This window comes from Castanea sativa, chromosome 10, assembly GCF_040712315.1.
Source record: "Castanea sativa cultivar Marrone di Chiusa Pesio chromosome 10, ASM4071231v1".
In the NCBI taxonomy this organism is placed as follows: Eukaryota; Viridiplantae; Streptophyta; class Magnoliopsida; order Fagales; family Fagaceae; genus Castanea; species Castanea sativa.
The window spans coordinates 26353844-26367439 of record NC_134022.1 but is presented as its reverse complement, the minus strand read 5'-3'; the positions used below and the strand labels follow the sequence as shown (position 1 = coordinate 26367439).

Genomic DNA, 13596 nt, shown 5'->3' with positions numbered 1-13596 from the left:
ACATTCTTTGGATAAATTTTTGAGTAATTTTTTCAATTTTTTGTAGTCTTTCAATTTTTGGCAATTTTTTTTTTACCTTTTTTGACAATATCTTTGACAACTTTTTTTCTATTTCTTTTAAGTGAACACAAAAAAATAACTCTTAACAAGCACCGACTGGTGCTTGTTAACATTTCCAAAAAACTAATTCCCGTCTTTGATATGATATCATGAAGAAAAGACTAATGCCATAAATTGAAATTATCTCTAAAAATATAATATAACTTGTTAACTTTTAATAACATATAATGGAATCACCACCTGGCTCATTCTTCCTTCTTTTTCTTCCCAAGTCCATCGTACTTTATGTCCTTATTATCTCAATTTCCTGCGTAATTGACGGAAACCCCACACAAATACAAAGAAAGAGATAGAGAGAAAGAGGTTTTGAAAGTTAATTTCAAGTTAAACAATAGAGGACAAATTGCAAATTCCCATAATGGGACTATCATTCATTCATCTCCTTAGAAAAGCAACCCAATGGACTATATGTTGTGTCCACATCCTTAACATAATAAAAACGCCGTTGATGGCACGAAACTAGCTCAAATCATCACAATAATAATGTATAAATATTAAATATTATCCAGCAGCCAAGACCATCTACCCCATTGACCATTGTGCTTCAAAGGTTTGGGGCTCGAGCCTTGCTCTCCAACCTATAGGCTATTACCACGTGCACTCGATGAGAAATAAAAAAGACTTCATCATCTAAAGCCCAAAAAAGAAGATGGGAGTTACTAGTTACCACTATAGGGTCTAATTAATAAGACACTAGAGCTGGCCAAATGAGTGAGCAAGATAAGCCAATGACCCTACTAGAGGCGCGTTAATGTAAGTGGCTGGCTCTGACTGCTCATAGTCTGGCCTTTGATCTGGGAACCTATCATTCTGGTCGGGTCCACCAACAACTGCACCCACCAATATGTTTGGATTAGGGGATTGGGATTTCATGAAACTGAAGCCTGGAGAGCATTGGATCTTGGCTGGGTGTGATGCAATGGACGGTAGTGATGCGCCCCTGTGGTGTATCCTTTGTGGGTACCTTCGACCATAACCCACCATGTAGGACATCTTCAATGGGTTATCTCCTAGCAAGTAGTCCACCTGATAAAAACAATTTTAGAAATTAAAAGTACAAAGTTAAAAAAATCAATTATTAATTGCCAATATATTAGGTTCATCTTTAAATTCTAGTTCACCATCACATGCAATTTAAGTTTATATTAGGCCCTAAACATAGTTTTTCAAGTTCTTTTAATGTGTCCAAGACTCCAAGTCCAACAGTGTAATTAGAATAAAATTGTTTTGGGCTCATCATTATAGTTAAGTGAAAGAGGAATGTTAAGGACCTTTTTGGTACACCCGTTTAAAAATATATTTTCAGTTATTATACAACATTATATATATTTTGCTTTTATATATATCTAAAAAAATATAAACAATGTTAGCAGAAGATAGTCATAACAGCCCTAATATTCCCATGGGCTGTACCTGTCTTTTGGCAAGGGCTCGGAGCCTGTTTGGTGTGACAGTGATTCCACCACAGTCTACAAACTTGTGAGAAGTTGTTAGGTACTTGGCATAGGCTAGGAGCAGGAATGAAGTGGAGGTCACATACTGCATGTTGCTATCACCCATCTTAAACAGAAGCCCTCCTGTTTAGCATAGCAATAAAAAACCAAAATTAGCCGTTACAAATTGGACAAGTACTCTTTGTGCGTATGTGTGAGTCTGTCAGAGAGAGAAAGAGACCTGGGGTATATTTGGTAGAAGAAAAAGGGGCCCCTGGTATAATAGAGCAAATGAAATTATCTGCATGACCCTTGTAGTCATGGAGTGATTGGACATTCTGGACAAGAAAAGCCTGATAATACAAAAATTTCCTATGGTAAAAACATTTCCAAGTGTTTAATTAAATACTAAGATTAGAATTTTAAAAAAGTGAATAAAGTAGGGACCTTGGAGAGAAGAATTCTTGCCCCAACATGCTTGTTATCCCACCCAAAGAAATTGTCAAACTCTGCAGCTCCAAGGAGCTGTCCATTAACTTGAATGTAGTTGAGGAAAGCTGGATTTCTGGTAGCCTTGTGTAGCCAAGCAGCACCCCACAAAAGCTCATCCTAGCATAATGTTAAGACACCAAACAAAGCTTTTAGTTCACTTATTACAGAAACAACAATAAAAAGTTAAAAAGGGATAAAATGTTTACCTGATAACCAGAGAAAGAGCAATAAAAGGGACACACAACTTTCCTCAAACCATTGCTGTAGGCTGCTCTGTACTTATCAGCAAACTCAAACACCTAGATCCATGAACAAACACCATTAGGAGTGTTTAATTTGATTTTTTTTCAAAAACATTTTTGTTGGTCTAGTTAAAAAGTTTTACCCTTATAGCCCGAGTGACCAAAAGATTGGAGTATGTTGGGTCACTTCTTCTGAAGACCAATGAAGCAGATGCAAGAGCAGCAGCAGTTTCAGCTGCTACATCAGAACCCGGAGAGTTCTTGTCTACCTTGAACACACTCCTTGGGGTATCCATGTCTTCAGGTCTCTCCCAACAAGCATGGTCCTTGTTAGCATCACCCACCTGCAATTGTGCACAAATGCAGCCACAAGAACCCAAAATGACACATTTGCTAAGAAACAAAATAGGCAGTAAAAAAGTGACAATGCAGAACAGAGAGAGAACAAACCTGAACATAAATGGTGTCTGGATGTGCAGTGGCTTTGAGGAGGTAATCAGTGGCCCAACGAATGGCTTCTTTGGCATTCGGTAGCTCACTTTTCATCAACCCACCAAACTCAATAACACTCCATGAAAGCATAGTAGTGGTGAAAGCCATAGGGAACCCAAACTTCACATTGTCCCCTGCATCATAGTACCCTCCAACCAAATCAACCTGCATTTCAAGTTTCACATTCCAAAAATGAGCAAAACCCACTTCACATTATCCACAACAAGAGAAAAGAAACAAGTTTTTGTTAATTACATGCATAGCTGCGCCATCCGAGAGACCAGAGTTCCTCCTCCAAGTGATTCTCTGGTTAGAAGGGAGGCTTCCAGACCTTTGGCCTTCAAAGAAGAGTATTGATTTGGTGAGAGCATCTCTGTAGTTATGACTGGCAAAGTGAGGGTGGTGGTGGCGGTGAAAAGGGTAGTTATGGTGGACAGGGTAGGCATTGATAGTGAAGAAATGAAAGAGAAAGAAGAAGCAGAGCAGAGCGAAAGAGTAAAGAGAGAGAGCCATTTTGGGTTCCCCGAACCAAAGTAAAAGATCCCAACCAACCAGCAACTAACCTGCAAAACAGCAGTGGAGTAGAACCTGTGGCCTCACTATGCCTTGGTATTTATAAAGCAAAAGCTGCCTCTCTAACTTCCTGTGTGTGGCCAGCGAGTGGTACAATAATTAAGTCCACATCCTCCAACAGGGTTTGGCTTTAATAAACTCCAATTAAAAATGGGTACCCTTTGGGTGTGGGGATTTCTTGTTATGTTATATATTGGTTAACTGTGACTACCCTTTTTCTCTTAAAGATGGGTTCTTGGGTTAATTTCATGTAATGTCAATTCAGAGGGCTTGCCTTTGCCGAGAAGGTAGGAAGGACATTCAGGGGCATTAATGACTAAGCAGGAGAGGTCACATGGGAATTTTAATTACATTCATGCTACAACGAAAGAAGACTTCAAGTAAAGATTCCAATTTTGCTATAAAGTCCATTTGGATTGTGAAATTTGTGCCGATGATAGGTACCTCGCTTGGAGCTTCTCGCAAAGGATGTTATCCAGATTATCAAACACGTTAAGCACAGAACTTACTATGCATTAAGCAATGGTTTTAACTTTTAACTTAAAAATATGGGCATTGCATACCTCTCTCTCTCTCTCTATCAAAAAAGTATTTATTACATTCTTTTATTAGTAACAAAAAACACAGACAAAGTCATTGGTGGTGAATGGTGATTCTTCTCCAACAAAAAAGTAATTATTGATGATTTGTACACGAATTTGCGGCACTTATTAAGAGGGTTGAATGGTACCTTTAGGATTTATAAACATTTTTTTTGGGGGGGGGGGGGGGGGTGGGGAGCGGGGGGTTCGGTATGGATTAATTTGATCATTAGAAAAGTTCATGTGTACCTTTTGTAGGTTCAAACTTTAAAGGAAAATGTTAAAGTTACAAACTTTTTATTTACAAATTGTTAATATGATGAATAGTTAATTATTGGTAATTAAAAAAAATGATATTAGTAAGGAATTTAGATAAAAACTAATAAAATTTTTTCATATTTAAAATTTGTAACAAATGTTATAAAACAGTTTGTAGTGATGACATTACTCAACATTAAATTTTCATATAGCTATATATAATATATTTTGGGGGGAGGGGTGGGGGGGGGGGGGGGGGGGGTTGACAAAAAGATATGATGTGCATTCATGACAATTTGAGATTATCAGGTGGCAACAGTTGCTATAATAGATAAACAATTACAACCAAGTGAGTCAATCTTGTAATAGAGACTATTTTAATTTGATCAAGAGAACAAAATATATCAGTGACGACTAATATCGATCTATTGTTTTAGAGTTACTACTATCCCCAAATACTGCAATCCCCTAAAAGTATAATGGATCTGTCTCCAACAACTCTAGAATTGAGTCCAACAACTTTGGAATTGAGTTTAAAGGGAGTTCTTGCCCACAATTTGAGGCAGAGTCAGAGTAAAAGAATCTTCAAAATTGTTGTCAGTGAAAGGTGATGAACATGGATATGGGTTTGATGCTTATACTCAAATCGGTGTCGGAGAAAGGTAGTGAACATAAGCATGTAGATGATGTTGAAAATCCTTTGAAGTTCTATGAGTGAGTCACTAAGGGGTCAATAAAGGCCCACGCACATGGATGTAGTACAACGGATGTAGCACTTTAAATCGAGAGATATAGATAAGCAAAGGCAGACTTGATTTTGATCCCTATTTTACATATAACAACACCAGTCACCATCCTCAAAAAAAAAAAAAAAAAAAAAAAAAAAAAAAGAGTCACCAGCCCTACCATCCCACAATATCAAAAAATTGGAGGTCTCTAGGTGAAGTTTTATGGAATCTCCGTTTCTCCATTTTTGTGAAAATAAACTTTGATGCAGCTATCGTCCAAGAAAAATCTTGCACTGCCAACAATTGTTAGGAACCAAGGTTTAAAAAGGTAGGATAATCGGGTATCAAGCATGTAATTTATGAAGAAGACCCTGTAAACATTGTCCAACCATTCGAAAGTCTCTCATTGGTCTATTGTAAATGTTATTACTAAGGTTAAAACTATCTCGAATTCCTTTGTTGATTGGACTATAGTTTATACTTTTACGGAAGCCAACTTTGTTGCACACAATATTGCTAGACCCTATTATTAAAGTAATAATGTGGGAAAGATCCTCATCTCCCCTACCCTTGATTTTTGGTCCGGGTATCAGGAGAGAGATGGTCGTAGTTCCTCCATTGTAAAAATATAAAAAAAGAGGGAAGAATGTTTGACTATGCACCAATTTACTTTACAAAATTCTTGCTAAGATTGTACTCCTATCTTGAAGTAGATTTCATGCGTAAAGTACAATTAATTTGCAAAGTATAACTCCTTAATTGTTTTACACCGTAAAAGTATGCAGTATGTAATATTTTAAATTTGATTCTTGATGTTTTCTGGATTTTGATTTAACTTCCTAACCGTTTGATATTATTTTATTTGTCATCTTTTGTCAATTTTCATGAGCGATGTAGTCCTCAAATATCAAGTAAACTTAAAATGATGTAGTTATATACATGCTTAATTACCTACATTGTTTTGACCTTGTTTAATTTTTTTTTTTCCTCAATCGCACTGCGAACTGACATCACTAAACTTCCTTCTACCACCCAGAAGACACCAAGTCACCAACACTCACCTAATCAGTGTAGGGAGTTACCACGAAATTCACAACCTGTGAGAAACAAAAAATAGAGAAAACACAAGTAAAAAAAAAAAATCACACGCATAAGACAGTATTTACGTGGTTCGGCAATTTGCCTAAGTCCACGGAGTTGTAGGGATTTTACTATCATCAAGGAGAAAGTACAAAGTACGGCTACAGTTTTTCACTCTCTCAAAAATAACAATCGAAAAAAAAAAAAAAAACCTAATCACCAAAACAGCGTTTTTCTATATCCTACGTACATGATTCACAATGGACCCCCAAGAGGCTTGCTTATGAGCGTTACGGCTTGGGCCTATCGGCCCAAGCCTCTGCTCCATGAACTAAATCTCAGAAAATCTCTCATTAAAAACCGCGTAACATTATTCGGGTCGGGTCGTCAACTGGATCAAATATAATTAGGCTCCACAGAACCCGACAAATCTCCCACTTGGAGACTAGTTCAATCACCAACATCAGCCGCTATCTTCCAAAAACAATCCCTCATCCCTGCAACTCATCCTCCTATCCTCAGGCTAGAAGGCCAACTGAAGCTGCACATAACTTTAGCTTCTTAATAGTGACACCCTTAGTTAACATGTCTATCGGGTTCTTAGATCCACAAATCTTCTCAAGTATTACCAGCTTATCTTCAAAAAGGTGTCGGATAAAGTGGTATTTTGTATGTATATGCTTCGACTTTGAATGAAAAGATGAATTTTTAGTAAGAAAGATTACACTTTGACTGTCACCATGTAGAATGCCCATCTTTTGCTTCTTACCCAATTCATCTAAGAAGCCATGTAGCCAAATCATCTCCTTTCCAGCTTCAGTTGCTGGAACATACTCAACTTCTGTAGTAGACAAAGTAACAATCTTTTGTAAATTTGAAACCCAAGATATAGTTGTACCACCCAAAGTAAATACAAACCCAGTAGTACTATTTCTATTATCAATATCACCAACAAAATCAGCATCTACATAACCCTGCAGTTTCAAACTTGCACTTGTGAAGCAAAGACATGTATCTGATGAACCCTTCAGATATCTCAGAATCCACTTGACTGCCTCCCAATGCTACTTTCTTGGCTTACTCATGAATCTGCTCACAACTACTACTACATGTGCAATGTCTGGCCTTGTACACACCATAGCATACATCAAGGTGCTAATAGCCGAGGCATAGGGCACCTTGCTCATATAGTCCCTTTCTTCTTCTGTCTTCAGTGACTGTTTTATGCTTAGTTTGAAATGACTACCCAAGGGTGTGCTCACTGGTTTAGCTTCATTTATATTGAATTTGCTAAGAATTTTCTTCACAAACTCTGACTGTGAAAGCTTCAATGTACCATTAGTCTTGTCTCTAATGATTCTCATACTAAGGATTTGCTTTGTAGCTCCCAAATCCTTCATCCCAAACTGGTTTGACAATTGCTTCTTCAGATTATTAATCTCCTCAATGCTAGACCATGCAATGAGCATATCATCCACATACAACAGTAAAATGATGTAAGAATTGTCAAAAAACTTAACATAGCAACAGCGATCAGCTTCATATCTCTTGAATCCAATTCTATGCATAAAACTGTCAAATTTCTTCTACCACTGTCTAGGAGCTTGTTTTAGGCCATACAAGCTCTTTCTCAGTTTACAGACTAGATTCTCTTGTCCCTAAATAATGAACCATTTTGGCTGAATCATGTAAATATCTTCCTCCAAGTCACCATGAAGGAATATCGTCTTCACATCTAACTACTCAAGATGTAAGTTTTCTGCAGCCACCATTCCCAATACCAGTGTAATTGTTGACATCTTCGCAACTGAAGAAAATATCTCTGAGTAGTCAATGCCCTTAATCTGTTGGAATCCTTTAACAACTAATTTGGCTTTGTAATGTTTTCTACCATCATGCTCATTCCTTATTTTTCATACCCACTTGTTGTGCAGAGCCTTCTTTCTTATTGGCAATCCAATCAATTCCTGTGTCTGATTCCCCAGCAAGGAATCCATCTCATCCTTCATGGCTAACTCCCACTTGCTTGAATTCTCATCTTGTAAGGCTTCATCATAACACTCTGGCTCACCACCATCAGTCAACAGGAGGTAATTTAGAGCGGGTGAATAACGCTGTGGAGGTCTAATGGTCCTAGAAGATCTGCGGATTTCAGCTACAGGTGTACTCTAGTCTACCTGTGAATCTACATTCTCCTTATCTTTTTCACCCATTTTTCTGGACAGTATTTTTAGTCAATTCATCTAAGTTGACAAACTCATATTTATTTTGATCTATCTCTGTAACATCTAGCACTACAGTTGACCTGTCTTTATACATAACATGTTCATTAAATATCACATTTCTACTTCTGATGATTTTCCTGTTTTGTTCATTCCAAAACCTATAACCAAATTTCTCATCACCATAGCCAATGAAAAAACATATTTTAAACTTTGTATCAAGTTTACTACAAGAATCAGAATCAATATGAACATAAGAAACATAACCAAAAACTTTTAAATGAGAAAACTTTACCTCTTTACCGCTCCAAACCTCCTCAGGAAGTCTGAACTCCACGGGAACTGATGGTCCTTGGTTTATCAGGTAAGCTGCAGTGCTAATAGCATCAGTCCAGAAAGTTTTTAGTAGTCCGGCATGCAACCTCATACTTCTAGCATGCTCATTGAGAGTTCTATTCATGCGCTTAATCACACCATTCTGCTGTGGTGTCCTAAGAATGGTCTTCTCCATCCTAATTCCTTGTGCAACACAATACTCATTGAACCCTCCATCTATGTATTCTCCTCCATTATCTGACCTCAAACATTTTACTTTCAAACCAATTTCTATCTCAACTATGGCCTTCCATTTTTTAAAAGTTTCAAATATGTCAGATTTATTTTTCAGAAAATAAACTCATACCTTTTTGCTTGAGTCATCAACAAAAGTGATGTAGTACCTTGAACTTCTAAGGGATGCAATCGGAGAAGGCCCCCAAAAATCAGTGTACTAACTCTAATTTCTCAGCCTTCAGTGTCCTGCCTGTTTTTAAGAAGCTCACATTTTTCTGCTTTCCTAAGATGCAACTTTCACACGTGTCAAAATCAATGGACTTCAACTCTGGTAGTTTTCCTCTTGATAGCATCATCTTCATCCCTTTCTCACTCATGCGACCAAGTCTGCGGTGCCATAGGCTTGTATCAGTATTTGCTTCAGCAACTGCAACTGTGTCTCTTGGACTTGAGGTAATATAGAGAGTACCAGTCTTCTTTCCACGAGCCAATACTCTAGCTCCCTTTGTAACCTTCCAAGTCCCACCTATAAATAGTATTGTATGCCCTTCATTGTTAAGTTGTCTAATAGAAATCAAATTCCTCTTCATGTTAGGAATATGTCGAACCTTCTCCAGTAACCAAACAGACCCATTGGACAACAATATTCAGACGTCTCCTATACCTACAACATCCAAGGCTGCACCCAGCCAAATACACCTTACCAAAATCACTTGCAACATAATTCTGTATGATTTCTCGGTGTGGAGTGGTATGAAATGAAGCTCTTGAGTCCAAAACTCAATTATCAAGTTAACTGTCTACTGCAAAAAATAATGCATCCTGTACCTCTTCTATTACAGCATTAGCAGAATCATTTCCATTCTTCTTCTTAGGAATTTTGCATTGCCTCCTAAAGTGAGTTGTTTTTCCACAGTTCCAGCATTGTACTTGTTGGCCTGAACTAGATTTACTTCTATTTCGATTATCATTTCTAGATTTTGATTTGCCCCGATTTGAATTTCTATCATTACCTCTGCCTCTTGACTTAAGGTTTAGGGCAGAACTAGATCCTAAGGTTTCACTTGCATCTCTTCAGTGAATCTCTTCAACCAGAATTAAATCTCGTATGTTATTGTACTTCAGCTTTTCTTTTCCTGTGGAATTGCTTACTACCATCTTCATTGCCTCCTAACTATTTAGCAAAGAAGCCAAAATGATCAGTACATAGATCTCATCATCAAAATCAATTTCTATAGACGACAATTGATTTGTGATAATGTTGAATTCATTCAGATGTTGTGCTACTGATGCGTTCTCTGCCATCCTCAAATTGAACAATTTCTTCATCAGATGCACCTTATTGTTTGCTGATAGCTTTTCATACATACCAGACAAAGCCTTCATCAGATCTGCTGTGGTCTTCTCCACAACATTGTGTTCAACAGATCTAGGCAACATTAACCTGATAACTCCCAGTACTTGTCTGTCAAGAAGAGCCAATTCCTCATCCTTCATAGTCGCAGGTTTTGTCCCCAAAAGAGGCAGACGCAATTTCTTCCCATAGAGATAATCTTCAATTTGCATCCTCTAATACGTGAAGTCTGTGCCATCGAACTTTTCTATTCCAGATGCCTTTCCTGCTTCCTCTGCCGTTGCTCCCACTCAAACCTAACCCTAGGCTCCGATACCAGTTGTAGGGAATTAAAACGAAATTCCCAACTTGTGAGAAACAAAAAATAGAAAAAACATATGCCAAAGAAAAATAATCACACACACAAGATAGTATTTACGTAATTCAAAAATTTGCCTACGTCCACAGAGTTGCAGGGATTTCACTATTATCAAGGAAAAGTGCAAAGTGCGGCTACAGTTTTTCACCCTCTCAAAAACAACAACCGAAAAAAACCCCTAATCACCAAAATAGCGTTTTTCTACATCCTGTGCACATGATTCACAATGGGCTAAAAAATGGGCCAAAAAATCTCCCATTAATTCCCAAGCCTTCGCTCCATGAAGCCTTAAAAATCACGCAACATTATTCGGGACGGGTTGGGTCGTCAACCGGATCAAACACAACTAGGCTCCACAAAGCCTAACAATTAGAAGTTCTCTCTCTCTCTCTCTCTCTCTCTCTCTCTCTCTCTCTAAGGCTATAAAAATAAATGAAATGGATAAAATATAAAAGAATGGAAAGAAATGTAATTGAAGAAAAAATAATTATCTCCCTTTTGTTTGGATGTTTGAAAAGAAATGAATGGAACAAAAAATAATATTTTTTGGGAATTGAATGGAAACTAAGATACACAAGTACGGATACAGCCTTACCGATAAGGGTACGATACGGGTACAAGTACTGAGATATACCATTTCTTGAAAAACTTGGGATATAATATGTCGGGGATACGTGTATTAATTACTTATTAGATATATTTATTTATATATTATTAAACATTTTTTTAAGATATTGTAACTATTGTTAAGCATATATCAATTTAAAAAGCAATAGTGGATAATAAAATGAATCCATGACCATTAAACGATGTTTAGAATAAACCAAGATCTAAAAGAGTAAATAAAAGATAACTAGATAAGTTTTCAATATTGAAACCAATATATAAAACATATAAATAAAAATTCTTACAAGTTTGGACTTTCTCTCACTATTGAGGGTTTTGTTATAAACTTACAATAGTATCCAAGTTGTATCATGGGTGTATCCTAGCTAGATGCATTAGCACTAAAAAAGAGAGAGACTAGGCATGTATCTTAGACGTATCCGATATGATACAAATATGATATGTATCAAATACAGGTACGTGAGCAAAAATAGAGTATCTGTACATCTTAGAAAATGAATCTTTTAATAACAATATTATAATGCCCTTTCTTTAATAAAACAAAGATATTATGGGTACTTGAGATAAAAATTCATTAAAACATATTAAATTCCCTAATCTGATTCCTTCCAGGTGGTCAAAAAAATGTAGTTTTATTATATATTCTGTGTAGCTTTTCCATGGGAAATATTTTGTGTTATTGTCTCCACCTTTAAGCCACACTCAACCTGTAATTTATATTTTAGTCTATTGTATGACTTTGGATACTGTTGTTTAGAGCGCACATATCCAAATTATAACATCGCTATGTCTAAAATCACAGCACCATTGACCAATTTGAATCATATGGGATTTAGCCAATGAAACAGAACTGTTATTTTACAAGATTGTAGTTATTGCTGCAATGGCAGCAAGTGAATTTTCATGTCTGAGAATTGAGAAGTGTGAACTTCAAAATATTTGGCAACAATATTTCTCCAAAGACAAACAAAAGATAAAAACAGGTGAAATATTGTTAAAACCTCGCAATCAAATACTGTGATTTTTTTCAGGCGGGGAAGGGTATTTTCTCTCTATAATTTTCTTTCAAATGATTGGGCTGTTTTGCATTGATTATGCGGTACAGCATTATTTCTTTGGGCACTTTACACTTTTTCCTTAATCCTCTCAAATTTTCATTTATTTAAAGTAAACAAATTTTCACAACTATTGAAATTTGTTTGTTTGTTTTTTTTTTTTTTTTTTTTTTTTTTTGATACTAGATAGAATTTTACTCTAATTTAATCTAAGTATATATATGTGTGAAGCTATTTCCTGGAGACTTGAATCTCGGTCCTTGCCCCCACACCCCGCAAGCACTTATACTTGTAGAGTGACTATCACACTAAAGATATGCAGTAGTGAAATTTGTTATCATAACGATATATAATAAAAATGATATTAATTGTAGGATGACATGAAAATAACGTTATCTTAATTATAACTTTTCATTTTAGTCACCCTTACCTTTACAAGTTATGAAAAATATTGTGAAAAAAAAAATCTGACATTGTTCTTTATCTCCAATTATCTGCTCAATAAAGAGTTGTCTCCGGACCAAAGCATGTTAGCAGAAGAGAAGGTTCAGTCAATTATACACTGAAGGGGCCAAAGAATTTTTTTTTGGATGGAATACATGCACAAAAAAGAAAGTCATGGAGAAGTATTCATTATTGAATAGAAAAGAATGCATAAAACAAATGATAATTTGGATGACAGGAATTAAAATTTTGAAAAAGGAATTTCATAGATTGAACTTTTTTGTTCAAGAAACGATGGCCACAGATTTGACCCAATAATATATCTCAAGAGTCCCTTGTTCATATCAGCATGTGCTCCTCTGGTACACTCCCACATGCAGTAGCATGCATTCATGTTCATTGCTATACGCTACACCTCTCTGTAAAATAGAATATACACTTGTAAATGTCAAAAAAGTGTACAGCAAAAAGCTGACAAACACATTTCTCATTGGGTGAGAACTTGGAAATTAAAAATCTTCATGACATGGGCATTGGATTCAACTTGACTAAAATGAACCTCGAGAGAGTTTACAGTTTCCAAATGAATCTTTTGAATGATTGTATACTAGTCTATTAGGCGACAATAAAATGCCCCTGGCTATTCTTCACCTAATTTGCTAGAGAATCTCTGCTACAATGACTTGTGAAAATAATTAGGTCCTTGACTTTGATTGTTGTCTATAATGCCATCACTTTCTACCTCCATTTGTAAAAATAAAAAAAATGCACCACCATGTATATTGATCTATTTGATGGCTCTAGCACTATTAAGCTTATCGATTTAGCACCCCCACCACCCCAAAAAAGAATAAAGAAAAAGCTATTAAGCTTATTGTGTTAAGGTCTAGAGTGTTAACATGCAGCGGATTTGTGGACCACCTCAATATTTGCTGTCATTTTTCTATGAATCTATGTCAAGGAATAATAATTAAGATTGGTAGAT

General features: G+C 36.3%; 1 protein-coding gene and 1 long non-coding RNA gene across 2 annotated transcripts in view; both read right to left on the bottom strand.

Moving 5' to 3' along the window:
* The window catches only part of LOC142613593 (uncharacterized), a 66513-nt gene that overhangs the window by 8311 nt on the left and 44606 nt on the right, over positions 1-13596 (bottom strand). The window lies entirely within an intron of this gene.
* On the bottom strand, positions 462-3384 carry LOC142613600 (endoglucanase 17). The gene is made up of 8 exons (XM_075786017.1): positions 3035-3384; positions 2738-2944; positions 2431-2631; positions 2252-2344; positions 2001-2162; positions 1795-1906; positions 1534-1697; positions 462-1146 (listed from the first exon to the last, which is right to left on the bottom strand). Exons 1-8 carry the CDS (start codon positions 3290-3292, stop codon positions 814-816), a joined length of 1530 nt encoding a protein of 509 aa, XP_075642132.1. The 5' UTR covers positions 3293-3384; the 3' UTR covers positions 462-813.